The sequence below is a fragment of the Struthio camelus genome, chromosome 10 (genome assembly GCF_040807025.1).
Source record: "Struthio camelus isolate bStrCam1 chromosome 10, bStrCam1.hap1, whole genome shotgun sequence".
Taxonomy (NCBI): Eukaryota; Metazoa; Chordata; class Aves; order Struthioniformes; family Struthionidae; genus Struthio; species Struthio camelus.
Window position 1 is genome coordinate 10,900,065 of NC_090951.1, and position 16,639 is coordinate 10,916,703.

A 16,639-nucleotide genomic window follows, 5' to 3' on the forward strand; every position below is an offset into this window, starting at 1 on the left:
ACCATCTGACCAGCCTTTCTCTGCACCTGTTCCAGTTTCACGCTAGAAGTGCAAATACTGTTGCATTAAAAACCCTGCAGCACTGAAAGCAGAAAAACCTGATGAGAGGTAGCAAGCATTTCCAACCAGAAACTCATTGCAATATCCAGAACAATCACAATATTTAAAATTGTTACGGCATTGATATCAAGTACTGAAAAAAGGAAGATTTTTCTGATTTACTGGTAGTTAGACTTTCTATTCCACACCACAGCTGGTATTTCCTTCACCTGCTCAGAATTCATTTTTAGATTAATCAGAACAAAGCCCTTTCTAGGAACATGATCCTAAAACATGTCACATGACAACCATCCTCAAATATTAGCAGGTCCTAAGCATTCCTCATGACATGTTGAACACTGGTGTTTAGAACCCTATTGGTAGCCTCCAAAACCATGGAGAGAGCCACAAGAGATTATTTTAAGAAAGAAAATTTGTCTTAACTGCTTATAATTACTCAGTAGTGCCAATAGCTTCATTGTTATTTACTGTATAATGATTACATAAATCCAGAGACTAAACATTGCTTATCTTCAAGGGATTCTGATTATACATAAAATTAATGCCAGGCTGAAACGTGTCATATAAAGTCTTCAGCATAGAATGACATGCGCCCTTTAGAATATTTATTTTGATTACTCTGGTCATTTTAAAGCTGCATAGTTATTTTGAAAACTGTATTTTATCAGTTTCAAATGCTACCTGGTATATGCTGGCATGAAAACACTGCTTAAATTTAATTTCATTTTTCATATGAAAAAGTTTATTCATCCAAGAGTCAAAACTTCCTCAAGATCATTTCGATACACAGCACAGAGTAAAGATCCAGGCTTTAGTGCTTATTAACACAAATAATGCTATTGTAGTTGTGGGAAATGGAAATTCAAGAAATAATTAGGAAGAGGGAAAAAAAAGGCTGAAAAAGTTTAACTGCCGTTTTCCATTCTCTGCAAGAGACTGAGAATGCCCTAGACATTTCTTTGATTGTATCTTGGATCACATTTTTGACTATCTAAAAACATAAAATCTAAAGTAGGAAAAAATAGCATTATTTGTTCTTGGCTACCTACTCCAAGATCAGGCAGGCACCTTGGAGGAACATTTATCACAAACTTGGGAGCCTACAAGTCAGTTAAGTTCAGAGATCAGTGTTACTCCATAGCTAACAGAAAGAGAGGCTCCTCCAGAGCCCTTTAACAAGAGTCTTTCCATTATTTAAATAGCTATGTTTCATGCACATGTAACAAAACATTTAGGGACTCCTCAGAAAAAAAATCCAGTGATTTTATGGAGTATTGGATCATTCTGCCAGGGCCTCATCTTGGCTGACCACAATTTGGAATCAGACGTACTAAAAAATTCTAATATAATATTATCTCATCCCAGAGACAGGTAAATTTTGATTTCACATGAACACAATGACTTGGAGGACTGAAACAGCATAGGAGGAGGTGCTACTTAACTATATTGTACTATTTGTCAGCGTCATTCTCCTGATTACTAGGTTCCAACACTTCAGGGGATTTGGGGTGTCTCTTTTAATTAACAAAAAAAAAAAAAGACATGTTGACTCTTTGTTCTGAGTCAGTGTTTGAGAATTAAGCTACGTGAATAACTGAGACTCAAAATTCCTGTGTTACAGTTTACATAACTAGCCCTCAAAATTGGTGACTTTCCCAGAAGAGTAATATCTCCAACAGCTGCAGAATACCAAGATTCTGAAATACGTTAATATGGAATGGATTGCTATTATATGGAAGTATTAAACTAACGCTTACTAAATCACTGACAAAACATGCAAAAGAAGTCTCTCAAAAGAAAACTGTCACTATCAAAAACAAACATAGAAAAATATCCCGTCTCCTGACATATGTCACTGTAAGAGCAGTTCTGTCATAAATGATAAAACTTCCTCATGGCAGTTACACATAACCAAAGTACATATATACTTTAAGAAAAAAAAAAATCTCAGAGGAATCACTGACATACATAGATTTCCAAGCTGCTGTCCTACAAACCCAACCATTTTATAGACTGTGGGATCAGAGATAGCATCACCAGTCAAACTAGTTACATTGTCATCCATCACATCATTTTAGTTTTTTCTTTGATTCTCCTTTTAGAGAGTGGCAGCATATTTGTTCTAGTTTCAGCTTTTCTTTATTAGACAACAACACAATATAAATATCCTGTGTTGTTTTTATCATAGTTTAAACCTGTCAACACATGTATTTTCCAGGAAAAGATTCTGTTTACTTTCATTAAAAGAAGACAGTAGGTCATCAGCAAAAGATAAAAAAAAAAAATGAGAATTTCGGTAGCGTCACAACACATAATAGATGAACTAAGTAAACAAAGACACCTATTTCACAATGAAGAATGTCATCCCCCAGATTTGTCTTTGTTCACTAGCTATTGCTTGCTTCTCTAAAAATTCTGTAAGTAGAACCTTCTTTTCTGCCCAGAGTGGGCCATAATTTATGAACAACAGCTAGTTAAATAAGCTCTTCCGTGTTTCCTTAGCAAGAAACTTATTCTAATACTCATTGCACTGAGATCTGACAAATTCATGAAGTTATTACCCCCCCCACACCCTGAATTATCCCTACATTATGAATCAACAAGGTCACATTGAAGATCTGCTGTTTTTTGTTTTTTGGGTTTTTTTAAAGTACCATTCTTCTCTTTCTGGGTCACATTTACATTTGCCAAGATGGTGTTAATAGACATCAGCCCTCACAGCTCAGTAGCATAGCCTACAATGACAATGAAGTTATTCTGTCAAGAAACAAGACAAAGAAACGTAGGCAACAGCATGTCTCAAGGTCAGTAATTCTTACTCACAAATGCCTGTAAGAGATACTGAACCGTAAGGTATTATAATTAAGGAAAAAATAGATAAAAGCAAATTCACCAAAAGTGCCATAACGAAGGAGTCAGGAAATAAAAGAAACTGAATTTTCTTTTTTCAGGGATGAAAAGAGATGCATGATCTTCATGAGACGCAGTGTAACAAGTTCCTGTAGTCCGTTACTATGTTGCGGTAACATAATACTTTCCAAAAGGATTTATTTGTTGGCTAAAAGGTTTTCCCCATAATTGCTGTACTGAACATCAAGCACCAGCTGCTTTTTATGTGTACAGTAACTTCACAGAACTGAATCTCAAATAAAGCATAATAGCATCATTGTATACATCTTTTTCAAAATATTTACCAGAATTTATTTTGAAGTCAAGTCACACAACCTCCATGCTCTTGCATTTTACAGTTGCAAAACATATATATACAGGTGCCATTACCTTAGCTGTTACTGAGGGTTCACTTTTATGATATGGCTGGGAAGTTCTGTCCATTAGTTGTGGTCTGAGTCTCACCCTACGTTCACCAGCTTTTATACTTCACCACTGTGAAGCTATTTAGTTACCAGTTTAGGTAGCTAAATCAATAGAAACCCAGTCCAGCAAAAACTCAGCTTTCTTTGCACTTGTTTACGTCCAGACTGAGGATCATGGTTGTGAGGATGGAGTGCAAGAGAAAGAGTGGGAGTATGTGACAGAGCAGAAGATGCTTTGCTTCCATGGCAGGAGGCTCATCCTGAAGCCACGCGTTTACATGTCTGAGCTTTACAGCTGCCAGTTAGTGACCGGCACTGAAATGAGCAGTTACCCTACTTAAGTCACTAGTATCTATCAGTAAAATTTTAATATTAAAGAATCATCATTACTGATTGTTACTGATGCGCTGGTTCTTTTTTAATTGTAATCATCTTTACACACAGTAGAAGCAACAGTAGTGTGTTTCGTAAAGCTTACCCAAGACCATTAATTCTCTTGAAGTGCTTTACACATCTCTCCTATTCCAAAATAATAAGAATAAAATGTTTTCTCTTTACTGATCTACTGCATTTAAAAGAGCATACATACAGAATCTATCATGTACATCCAGACACCTACACCTCTCTCTCTTTCCCCATTCAGCCATCTCCCAAGGATTTCTCAACCCTCCCACTAATAGCTTCTGTCCAACATCGTTTTTTTAAACCAGCCTGCCACAAAACTATCTGCATCTCATACCGTTCAGCCTCAAAACCTGCTCGTGCATGATACAATCCAGGAATACATATAGCATACGACCCATTTATATAGCACCTAGGTAACACATAATAAACTTGGAAGAGATAATGTTAAGTATTATTTTTAAACATCGATCTTTCCCTCTAAGGCATCAAATAAACCCAACTTTGTCAATTATAACAGCTGTCCTTCTGAAGGAGGACAGATTAACCCGCTAGAGATCAGAAAACTCATCTGATTCTTGAGGGAGAAAAGAAGGTGTTATGCTTAAAAACCACAATCTCTCAGTGATGGCATAACACATGCCATCACACAGGTACAACTCTTTAGGGGCTCAGGTGCAAGGCAAGAAGCCCTTTGCCAGCACTGCTCTAAATTCAGTGACAACAGCTCTCCACACAACCAAACAAGTGTCATAGTGGCATCTTATCCTAACTTCTGGTGACATTTCCCACCCACTCAGCATATTGCAGTTCCCTGCACATGTTGTGTTACCTTTCTCTGCCCAATTAACACAAAGTGAAGCATTCTTACTGATGTCAGGATGCCTGTGACTATCACTCAAAATTAGCGCTACCTTCAACAGTGCTAGGTGGAGTAACTCTACTTTTCCGCTAAAGCTGAAGTGACCACTGCCCTGCTGTTCTCTTATCCACTTTATGCCATGTTCTAGGGAAGCAGAAGACGAGCTAAAGCAAACAAACTGAGCTACTGTTTTCAAGGATGTGAAAGAAACTGAGCCTGCACCTTTTTCACCACAGGAGGGAGAATAGCAAAGCAGAAAGAGCCCAGCATCTCCAAATAGCTCTTCTTACTCCTTGCCCTTCCCCCTCTTAAATAAGGGCTTCTGTCCTCTTGGCCCCTCTGGTACCAAAATTCCCTGTCTAGCTGTTGAAAAGGCAGCTCCTTCGTTCTGTTCCAGGTTGCTCTGTTCATTCTACACACCTCACTGCAGCAAAACGCCTCTTCTCCTCAAACATGAAACTTAATTTTAAAAGATCACAGTGAGGACTTAATCCAGCATCACTGACATCAGTTATGTGATAATCAACTGGAAGAAATAATCTCTATTACAATTTTTTTTTTTATGAGTAATCCTTTAAATCTTATGAAGAACATTTTCCCAGCCCCTAACATACATAGATAGTGTGTGCCTGTGGAATTGTATATTATTTATTATAATACTTACTTAGAATGCTCTAACAAAAAAAGATCAGGTAAAGATTAGATGCACAAGTTCACATATTATGGACTCTTTGAAGGAAAGACTGTTTTCATGCCAGCAAAACAAAATTGATGCTTGTAGCATTGATAATTCATTAGTTTTATTACAGGAATACCTCTCTGACAGCCCTCTGAAAGCATAACCAAATTACTGAGGCCATTAGAAGAAAAAAAAAAAAAACACATTCAAACTAGGAAAAATACAAAGTTAAAGTTGCATGTACAACCTTAATTCATCTCCGTTCCATCGTCAACACCACAAAACGCTAAGAACCCTATCTGTAGTCTCCACTACTAGCATCTGTAAACTGCTATTGCTGTTGCTATGTCAGCATTATAAGCAAAGGCACCACGCTTAGACAAGAATATGGAAAACTGAGTATCAAGAAAACAAACTGTAAATGGAATATAATAATTTATTTTAAAAACACACTACTTGAATGATTTATCGCTGCCTCCTGTAGATACAGCTGTGAAGGTGTCAAGAAGTTACTTAACTAAAAATCTGGCATGTGTTCCTTACTGCTCTATTATTTTTTTTTTAAATGTGATCCTAATTGCCAAAAATGAGGAGGAGGGATGGGCATTACTTGCCTTGGAGTTTGGAGGAAGAGAAGTATTTTATTTTATTCCTATCCATCATATGTACCAAGAAAGAGTACTCTGAAACTAATGTATTATTTTTTGGAACAAATCACTGAAATGCTAGGTCTTGAATACCGTAATTCATTTCTAATTTGTTTTGATGATTAAAAGTATCCTTCACAAAAGATCATTACCCTATTTACCCCATTGAGCATTTTAGTTTTACAGAGCTGAGCTACAATGCATGAAAGATATTAAATGAAATCCAAGAGAAAGAAATGCAGATGATCAGATAACAGCAGTAGGCAGAAGGGTCATACTGTGCTCATTTCTCCTCGAGGCCAGTGGCAGATTTCCCTTGCGGTGGTCCTAGGTACAGAATCAGGAATTAGACTAGCTTCTTCCCTTTTGCATCTGAACAAAAGGATTCAAAATTTTCCACCTTGAAACTCACATTACTGTGGGCTTTTAAAAACTGAAACTCTTCACTCTTTTGCTGTGGTAACAGGACCCAGTAGGAGCTCTTCATTAGCCTGATTAAGTCAGTCAAAATCAGTGTAAAGATTTCAAATAAATTCACTGGGCTTTGGGTCAGCAATTATCCTCAAATGTGAACTAAGTAGACATACAGTTCAGAGTAAGTAATCTTGCAAAATTCCCAGCTCTTCCTTTACCCTCACTGACTTCACGTAGAGTTGAGTTTGGGGCATCACATCCTCGATCTTTGACTGAGGTCTAGGATCATTTAACAGAATATCAGGTACAGTTGAAAGCTGCAGTGGGTTTAGTAGTAACTGGACTGAGATCCTTTCCACATACCATATGAAAACAATTTGACCTTCTACCTGCTGGGATATGTTTCTGAAATATCTACCTAGCAGACTTATTCAGGGTCTTAAGAACAGAGCTGTGTTTTTAGGTATCATTCTTTCTGATACCTAAAATCAGAATTTTCAAGTCTAAATTTAAAACCATGTTTCATTTTTACACCTCATGAATATAAAAATAAGATAAAGAAGGGTCAAAATAAAAACACCCCTGGATATTTGAGCTATTTATTAACTTATTCACAGGACTTCATTTTCTTACCTCTGCCTTCCCCAAAAGCCACTTCCCCCACACTGACTGCCCTGATCAGTCCCATTTACATCAACAGGAGCACTTTGAGGGTAAGGTATGAATGAGAGCAGCAGAACCAAATATTTTCTAAGGCAGGGTCTCCATGGTTGATTGCAGCTGATGTGAGCTGCCCTGCCACAAGCCACTTAAAATCTACAAGCAGGGTTTATTAGTTTAGGTTTAGCATGGCAGTAATGCAATTACTGGGGGCAGAATGACTGCCTGCTGTCTAGAGGGAAGATGTATGCTAAATATGCTATGTTTCTGGAAATATCCTAGACCTTAATCACTCAGCAATTAGCGTGGTTAAGGAAATGGGTTCTTAATTTGTCTGGCTCCAGCAGAGTTGTTTTTCAGGTCAGCTGAATAAGATAAGGTTTCTACAAGAAACATTTCCACCTCAGAAATTAGATCAAAAGTGATCCTGAAACAGCCAAGCACAGTAGCCAGAAACAAAGCAGGTCCAGCATTTAAGAAAATGACATTATGCCCGTTCCCCACCTTTGCATGGTCAGTAAGCCAGGAAAATAGGACCTTCCTACAGACCACTGGACCTGAGCTCGTTTGATAGCGGATAGTGGATTCAGCTCCATTTTCTGGACAAACAGATGAGCCAGATATAGCATAGCCAGATAATGGACCACCCTGGACAATATTGGTAGTGTGACACGGTGGACTATTTAAGCGCATTAATTATCCCTCTTGAGCCTCTCTAGATTGTGTAGTCCAAGCTGCAATCCTAAACTGCCTGTCTGCATTCGCACCAGGACGGCAAGTGCTGAACACCCTCACAGACTTGAAGAGGTCATAATACCCCAGCTCTAGCTTGGTAGCACAGACAGAACCAATAAGCCAAGCTAGACCTGAGCTGGCTCCATGTGGAAATTCCAGAAGTCGGTCTGTCTCGTATTCCTCCTCCTTTGGGAGGATACGATGGGGAATCCATTGAGTCTCAGAACAGCCAGCCTGAGTCCATCAGGATTATTCATCCCAGCTCCACACCTCAGCCAGAAATCCCGCCACCCCTGCAAGCATATATCACCTGCACCTCAGACAATCCACTGCATGTAACTGCTGGCCGAGCGCAGAGAGAGAGCATGTCCTAGAGGCCCATGAGTCGGGAGGACAGGATTTGACATGGTGTTCTGCTTTAAACTCCATCTAAAGCTCTCTATGCCTTATCTCCAAAGCTGTAAAGTGGCAACATCACTTCCTTTCCCCCCCATTCACTTTCTAACTTAGCTTCTTACAAATGGTTGAGAGCAGAAACAATCTCCCACTGCACACACCTACAGTGACTGGTGCAACAGGCACAGCTGTGCATCAGCCACATCCTCCAGAGAGCAACAGTATTGTCCCTCAGCTCCCTTGTAACCAGCAGTAAGGAGCTGGTCTTATCTGTAGGCACCTTAGCTGAGTGTTGCTACCACAGATGTTACTCTCACGCAGAAGGATGGGGTTTGAATTTTCACTGAGACTTCTGAGATTAGCTTGAGGTATTTGGACATGTGCATTCAAGTATTACTGAGCGTCTCACACAGTGGGTGAGGATGTGGGCTGAGGAACAAAACACCAGTGATCCTTTTCCTCTCACTTTGCCCGTCCCTGTTATGTTGAAAATAATATAGTGTGGCATTTTTCACATAAATCTAATGAAAAATTTGTTTTTCTTTCAGCTATGATGAGTGTGTGGGGCCAGGAGCAACACAGATATATATTCCTACAGATGATCCCCCCCCATATTCTCTTATGGACCCTTGTCAAAGAAATGAAATATCTATAAACATTAGCCTGGACGAGGAGGCAGCATCTGGGACTACAGAACAGGCTGCAAATTATGCAGTCAGACTGCAGGACTTGCAGCAGCCTATTTCATCCATCTCTTTGTCATCTCTTACTTTGGAGGCTGCTCCCCTGTATGAGACGGTGGTGTGTGAACAGAATATTCCCATTCCACTGGTTCCAATGGATGTACTGAAAAATTCCTCCACTGACTATCAGACCCTTCTGAACCAAATCATGTGAATAAAAGTGACTTTTCCCTTCCATTCTTCTGAAGGACTAGACTGAGAAAAACATTTAAATGGAAGAATATAACCTCTGAAAGTTTTATCTATTTTATATCTTTAAACAGGGATGTAATGGGATTTTTTTAATTTTTACAGCAAATTTTGAAAGTTTATCCAAACTTCCCTCTTTGTGCTTCGAAGTGTTCCCATCCCACAGCATAAAACAGCAGAAATGACAAGCAGCGCATCTGACCTTTTTGAAGCATTCCAAAACACATTGAAATCAGCAACTCTTAATGTAGATACAGGTTATCCAGTCAAGCCCACCTGTTGATTTTATACTTTGCATGTTGCAAAGCAAAAGGAAAAAGAAGAGCATTTTGTTGTCTTTGTAGGCATCACTAGTACATTACATTAAATATCTTGGCAACAAGAGAGAAGCACTTTAAAACAATTCTTTGTCTAAGTATTTCAGTAGCCAGAGACAGAATACCGCCTGCAAAACGTAAGTACCACATAAGAACAAAAGAAAAAGGAAGATCTTAATTTGATGTTCAAATCTTCCTTTGTATTGTCTGGTCAGCACCAGACCTTCCAGACCATTCCAAAGCCTGCTGCAAGTTTTCCTCAAAAGAAAACAATGGCAAGCAATGGAGAGGTGGCAATGGATCCCCAAAATCTATTTGGCTTTCCCTACAAAGGCCATGCTTCCACTGTATGCAGGCTTGGTAGCCATACACCCTTCATGGTGATTTGACACAGCCAGGGGAAGGGCTGTATCTGAAATCCCAGATGATGTTTCATGCTGATTCTCATCGTGCATGACTGCATTTTCAGGCATCAACTGATCTCTTTCTTCACTAAGAAGCCTATAGTGTTACTAAGGACCTTGACAAAGGTTCCCTCTAGTAATTGCAAAAGTGTGACATAAATAATAGATGCTGAACCTGGCATGCCCAGTAACAGAGAATTTCCCTTTGTGCAGAAACTCCTTTTATTAGACAGGATCTGTTTTACTCAGATTTTGCTACCTGTAAATCTAGCACCTGTTCATAGACCTGGACTCCTTGCACATTCATTTGATAAACGCATAAAAATTGGAGATGCATACAAGCAGGAACAGCAGAGGGAAACTGCAGACATGAGAGCTTAACCTTGCATGGTGCACAAGCACACTGTCTCCACATAAGCACTAAACCACATTCTCAGCCAGTGTCAGTTAGCAGAGTTGCCAGGTTCATCTGCATCAAATCCCTTAGAGGTATTTTCACGGAAAAAAATTGTTTCATTTTTACACTAATAGAATGGACTTCAGTTTATTACCCCCCACTGAAGGATATGTAAAAAGGAATATGGTAAATATTATAACTGTATTTAAAAGGAAGCATCATCCAAACTAATAAAATTGCACCTAGGTTTTCTGCAGATACTAAATAATTTTCTACTGTAATCATCACTCAATACTCCAAGATTGACACAATTATAATACTTAGATGGGAAGTAATTATATGGTTCTTACTGCTATGTAAGTTTTATTATTATTGAGCCATATGCACGTGAAAGGATAAGGTAAGTTTGCATTTTTTGCTGAGTAGATAAGGGTTGATATGCATTTTGCTAACAGAGAATTCTTTCACGGTTCAGCAAGATTTTCAGCGTTCCCAGTATACTATATCCAAAGCAACAAAAATTCACAATTTCACATTGAAAAAAACTGCTAGTAGGCATTGCCAGCATGAAAGCTATATTTCACATTTGGATTTTGTAAGAGACAGAACTATTAGCCTGCATAAATTTCCAATTTCCAGTTGAAACAGCTGTGCTGGATACAAGGTACCAGAGAGGGACAAAACTCTACAGGATTGTATTAGGGCCAGAAAAGAAAACCAATGTAGAAGCATTCTAGTCAGTTTTATTGGTACAGAAATATAATGAGAAGCAAAGCAGAGAGGTTTGCTTATGCAGAATAGGACCTGCTGTCATAGCTGTGTCTTCCTGCAGCCCTTGCAGACCTGCCTAGAGCAGGGAAGAGGCACTGGGACGAGGCCCTACTTTCCTGGGACTGCTATGCGGAAAAGGGATGCAGAGGTGGGGGGCAATCTGCTAAACAAATAGTAGAAGACAAATATGAAATGTGATGTTCCACCCCCTCCCACCCACCCACCCACCCCCTTTTTTTTTTTTTTTAAAAAAAAAGAGAGTCTCTCCTTTAACTATAACATGGCAATCCTGAAGGTTCTTCTCCAGATAATAAAGGGCTTTTTATGTCCGGCCTCTACTCTGTTACACATGCCTACAGTTTCTGTGCCTTTTGGAAAATCCTTTTGACTGTTTGGCTTTTAACATGACAGGAATTGCATGCCCTTCTACCAACTTTCCATCTGCAGAAAAGAGGCAAGATTTTTCAAATATCTAATTTTAGGCAGGCCTCTGATGAAAATGGGAGATTTGTATTCTACCTCCTGATAAAAATGTTTGCAATACTAAAATTGTGGAAGACTAATCGAAGTCTTTCTTCATTTGATAAGAGTTAAGAGATCCTTAGTACTGTAGATACTGGATTTTACTTAGCAGCATTATTTACAAATAATTGTCTATTTTATAAAGCAGTATACCACATGAGGGAGTAAAGTCCTCTGCAACACAGAGCTCACAACAAGGCAGCCATCCATCAAAATATACCCAGCTTCTTTGTCACAGAGATATGGAAGCCAGTCAGAACATACACTTCTGTGCTCATATGAAATACAGAAGCAAGGTATATAATACTACTGGTGTGGTCCTTCATAAGCAATGATTATACTTTCAAGGAAAAAAGTATGAATACTGTGGCATTTCTGTAAGTTAGCACTAAATGCATAGGTAGGTTATCTTGATAGAAAAGTTTGTATAGAAAAACACTTGATGTCTGAATATGACATAAAAGGTTACTCCATTCATTTTATACAATATATTTGAAAAGCAAACTGTCAATTAAAAGTGTGCTATCTTCAGTGACACCTCACCAAGATCGCTTACAAGAGTGACTTAGTATTTTCTACTGCTGTTAATCTTTTTAACTGTATGATATCCAATAAAGTTATGAAAATAGTTTATAAATCCAATCTATACACCACTGCAGACAGATAATAATACTACAAAGCGAAGTTTGCAGCTGTAAAGCTGCTCTAGCATCTTCCATTGCTACTACCAGAATAGTGCTGAGATTTCTTTTAATGATGCAGTAAGAACATAGTTTTTATTTCTTAAAGAATGTTTAAGATTCAGGATAAATCTCACCGAAGTTGACAGAGCCTCTCCCAAGTTTAATGGGAATCAAATTAGACTCTAAGAAATTCCTGTCCTGCTATTAGTTTATTAGTTTTTATCCAAAACTCTCACGCCATTTTAAAGATTGTCCTAAAAATCAGGCTGAACACAGTCCTTTCATTTATTTCATGACTAATGTCAGAAAGAAAACTGTTTGGACGTGCTAAGTGCTAATAACACTGTATTTCTGTGGTCATCTCTTTTGCTTAAGCTTTTAAGTATACTGATCTTTACATACAAATTTTAGTAAAGAACTAAATTAATTCCATACAACTCCTGTGCTTTTTAATTGTGTCTGTATCATTTTGGGACTATCCACAGTCTTTCCCTGCCTATTAATCAGCTCGATTATGCAACATCGCAGTTCAACCACATACAGTTGTTAGGGATCACAGGACTAGGGTGATCCCAAATCCTCTCTCATGTACTGGAGCAGTTCCATGGGGCTGCCAGGTCCCCAGGCACAGCACGTGAGGCAGTGCGTGCCCAGGCGGGGCCTGACCAGCACAATGCTGCAAGAGCAGGAAGGGAAGATTCGCCACCCTTGAGCAAAACAGGCATTTCGAGAAGCAGTAAAAGCCATTATAAACACGTTCATGGCTACCTTTGAAAATTACTAAGGTTAGAAAACTGGAAATGGCAACATACTACCCATCTTGAAGAGGAAAAGCCAAGAAATAACAGGCTAGTCTTCTAGTCTTCCCAGAAAGATTCAAACAAATCATTTTTAAGCACAGCAAGATAAAAAAGAGGCAATGTGTATCTGTGGAGAACAAACCACACCAACCTGATCTAACTGGTTACCAGTTTTATATGGCCAAACTGCCATGGACTTGTCAGATTACAGGAGAACATCTGAAAATTAGACCAAGCTGGGCTAAATGTAAGCCATTTATGCCAGGCTGCCAAAAAACAAACGCACACTTACAGCCTGGGAAATTAAACAGAACTGCTATTCCTGAAATATTCAAAACTCTCCACTCACTGCTGGCAACACCTCAGTTTGGAAACTGGGTCCAGGCTAAGGCTCCAAAAGTCAAGAAGGAGGCCGACTAACTCAACTGCCCGGAGGAAAGGAACAGGAAAGTTAAAAAACCCATTTTTATCTTTTTTTTTTTAAATCTCTTGCTTTTGTATGACTGAGAATAGAAAGCTGTTCACCACCACCATCTAGAAATGAGATACTAAACCATAACTAAGAAGAAGTGCGGAATTTGTATTTTACAAAGAGCAGAGAAAGAAAAATTTTGTATGTTACCAGGAACAGGAAGGCCACGTTTCTGTCCTCCCCTTGTGGTGGAATTCAGTATGTCATCCCTTTATCACTATCTTGACAGCATCTGACACTGCTTCACGGCCTGGTTGTACCTTTGTTGCTTATTATTAACAGCTTTCCAGAGCCTTGATGTCGTCCCAACAACCCTCTGGGAAAAGAAGATTCCCAGACCAGATCACATTAGCAATCCACTAAGAACCGCATGAATTCTAACATCATACTGTTGTCACAGCAAACAGCTTTCAGTGAAAATACTCATCATTGCAATTGCATCCAAGCACCTCTTGGATTTTACTGTGACTCACCCCAATGAAGGTAGAGAAGCTCTAGCTCCACTAAAGTGATGTGCTATGTGAGAAGTGGGAACTGTAGACAAATCATAAATTAAAGTCCATGTTTTCTGAAACCCCAGCAGCATCCCTTGCATTAAAACTTCTTCACAACCTCTTCCTAGCAAAGCGCAGTTTCGTTTTCCTCAACTCACAGTAACGCATGCTTGAACACTGGCTACTGAACCAACAAACATACGATAAATTCACAGGCCCTGTTTCAAACAGTCCACGTGCATATTCTCACTCCCATTAGGGCAAGAAAAGGTAATGCGCAAAACAGCTTCCATATCCAGCAGAGGCACAAAGTTAAAGCTCTAAGGAGCCTGGAGGTATGCAGGGTGGGCCATTCATGTTTTGGATCCGATTCTTTACACTTCTTGTGCATCTCCTATCGATGTTGTTTCAGTAACCTTTTGTTAAAATCAGCCCACTTCAATCGAAAACGTCAGATATGTGGCCTGGTGCTATTCACTGGCTATTGGCATAATATCTTTTGAATTCCAGGGAAATGACAGTTCGTATGTACAGCTGGAAGCTTCCTTTCTACTGAATTGCTACTCCTTCTCTCTTAGGACTAATGGCCAGGTTTTTGCCTTGCTCTGCTCAAAAGAAAAAGAAAGAAAAATAAAGAAAAAGAAAAAAAAAGGGGGGGGGGATTACAGTATCACAGTTTTGCTCCTAACAGGAGTTTATAGGTTAAAGCCACTAATAACCAAAATAGTACATCTAGAAAGGAGCAAAACATCTTTGTAAAACATTGCAAAGCTGCTGTTAAAGACGACTAGTGAAACAGGAGAGTGCACAGCGCAGAGAACTGCAACTGGCCTTTGGGGCAGCTGTTTTCACAGAAAAGCACTCTGCCCTGTTGGAAATGATGGGGCTGGTACCACACATACTGAGGAAGTGATCAAGCTAGTCTTTTAGAGAATGGACTTTTAACATATTAGGATCTTCAAAAAAGGGAACGGAAATCCCATCCTTGGCGGCTAGGAGACTTTCAGAGACTAACAATACAGTGATAGCTAGATAGATAAAGTGACTCAGTACTTACTGTATTATGCAAATATACAAACATGCGTTATGGAAGAGTGAAGTGCTCCAAAGAACCAGCAACAAAGCAAGATTCCCTGTACCATTCTGCTAAAATACTCCAAAATTTAACAAAATGCAACTATACTACATGTGAAAGAAAATTGTGAAGGTTAAAGAATGCAGTCTTCCCTGTGGGAGTCAGCGTGCAGAAATGTGAAATCAGACCCTCTGATTTGGGTCAATAAAGTTTTGCATATGGTGAAAAAAGAGTTGAGCTGCCTGCAGGCACCCTACTGAGAGCAGAGCAAAGCTTGTCTGCGTATGCATGCACATATGGTAGAGGAAGAAACTCAGACATTGCAGCAGATGGCCAGATGGCCTCATTTTAATGTGTGGTGGTAGCATGGGGATTTTTCCCCCCCTCCCTCTCAGCTAGATCAGCAATTTTTATATAGCAATTATCCATACATGACTTCTACAAAAGTATTTCCTAATGACATTTCACTTGAAATGACAATCAAAAACATATGTTTTTGGAAAGCTCTTTTGTCTGAAAAGTCTGAATTAAAACCAATTCATTTGTAACACAGCACAGTCTCTTTCCAGAAAAGAAAGAACTAGGACTGTGTTCACCTGAACCTGACATTTCCCTTACCAAGGGAAACCATACATTCCAAGTGGTTAACAGGACAACAAATATGCATTTTTAAATCTGTCAAACAACAAGGAAAATCCATAGTAAGATGGTCCATTAAGAAACCATTAGGTCAAACTCACACTTGCAGCAAGTTACACAATAGAGGCACAGCTGCAGATACAAGCCCAGCCACTCTGTAAGACAAGTTAGGCCCATGGGGAGGCCCTTAACAGGGCCAATTTATGGGATCACACAGGTGCACAACATTATCACAGTCAGAGGAAGTGACACTAAGACCTAGGTTCCAAAAGCAGGATTTGCAAAACTGAGATCAGGCTTGTCTTCCACCTGCAGGACCTCACTTCCATTTCAAATAGGGCCTGGAAAACTTCCCACCCAGGGCAGCAGCAGCAGCTGCTACAGCCTCTCTTACCTGACTCCAGTCCTGGCGCTCGGAGACCAGGAACGGGACCCCGAGGAGGCGATGCAGCGCAGGGCTGCCTGGCGGCACTCCCACCGCCCCCGTGGGGCCTGCCAGGCCTCGGGAGGAGGCAGAAGAGCAGGGACCGCGGTGAGAAAAGAGAGGCTGGGGCAGGGAAGGCAGCCGAGGCAGCGCTGTGAGGCGGGGCGCGGGCCCTCACCTCAGCGCAGAGGCGGCGCGGCCCGCTCGCCCTCAGCACCCCTCACGCGACGCCACGCGCGCGCGCTGAGGTGAGGCGAGGCGAGGCGAGGCGAGGTGAGGCGAGCGCCGCGCGCGCACGGTGAGGCGAACGTCGCGCGCGGCGAGGCGAGGCGAGGCGAGGCGAAGGCCGCGCACGCGCAGCGCCGACCCGATGTCCGCGGCGGCCGCCAGGCGGCGGCCTGCGCGCGGCCGCCTTTCGCTTTCGGTTCGGCGGGGGCCCGCCCCCCCGCGCTGACTGACGCGGCGGGGCACCAGTGACCGCCCGGCGCTCCGCAGCGCCGGCCAATGGCAGACCGCTGCGCGCCGCGGCCGGGCGAGGGA

At 40.6% G+C, this 16,639-nt stretch overlaps 1 protein-coding gene across 2 annotated transcripts in view; it reads left to right on the forward strand.

Moving 5' to 3' along the window:
• The window catches only part of BEAN1 (brain expressed associated with NEDD4 1), a 74,449-nt gene extending 63,728 nt beyond the window's left edge, over positions 1-10,721 (forward strand). Inside the window, exons 6-7 of one of the 2 annotated variants that reach the window (XM_068955872.1) lie at positions 3,012-3,082; positions 8,718-10,721. In XM_068955872.1, the coding sequence (XP_068811973.1) occupies positions 3,012-3,082; positions 8,718-8,824 (178 nt within the window). In that variant the 3' untranslated portion in view covers positions 8,825-10,721. The remainder of the gene's footprint in view (positions 1-3,011; positions 3,083-8,717) is intronic. The other variant, XM_068955871.1, reaches the window with a different exon arrangement.
• Positions 10,722-16,639: the final 5,918 nt, after the last annotated feature.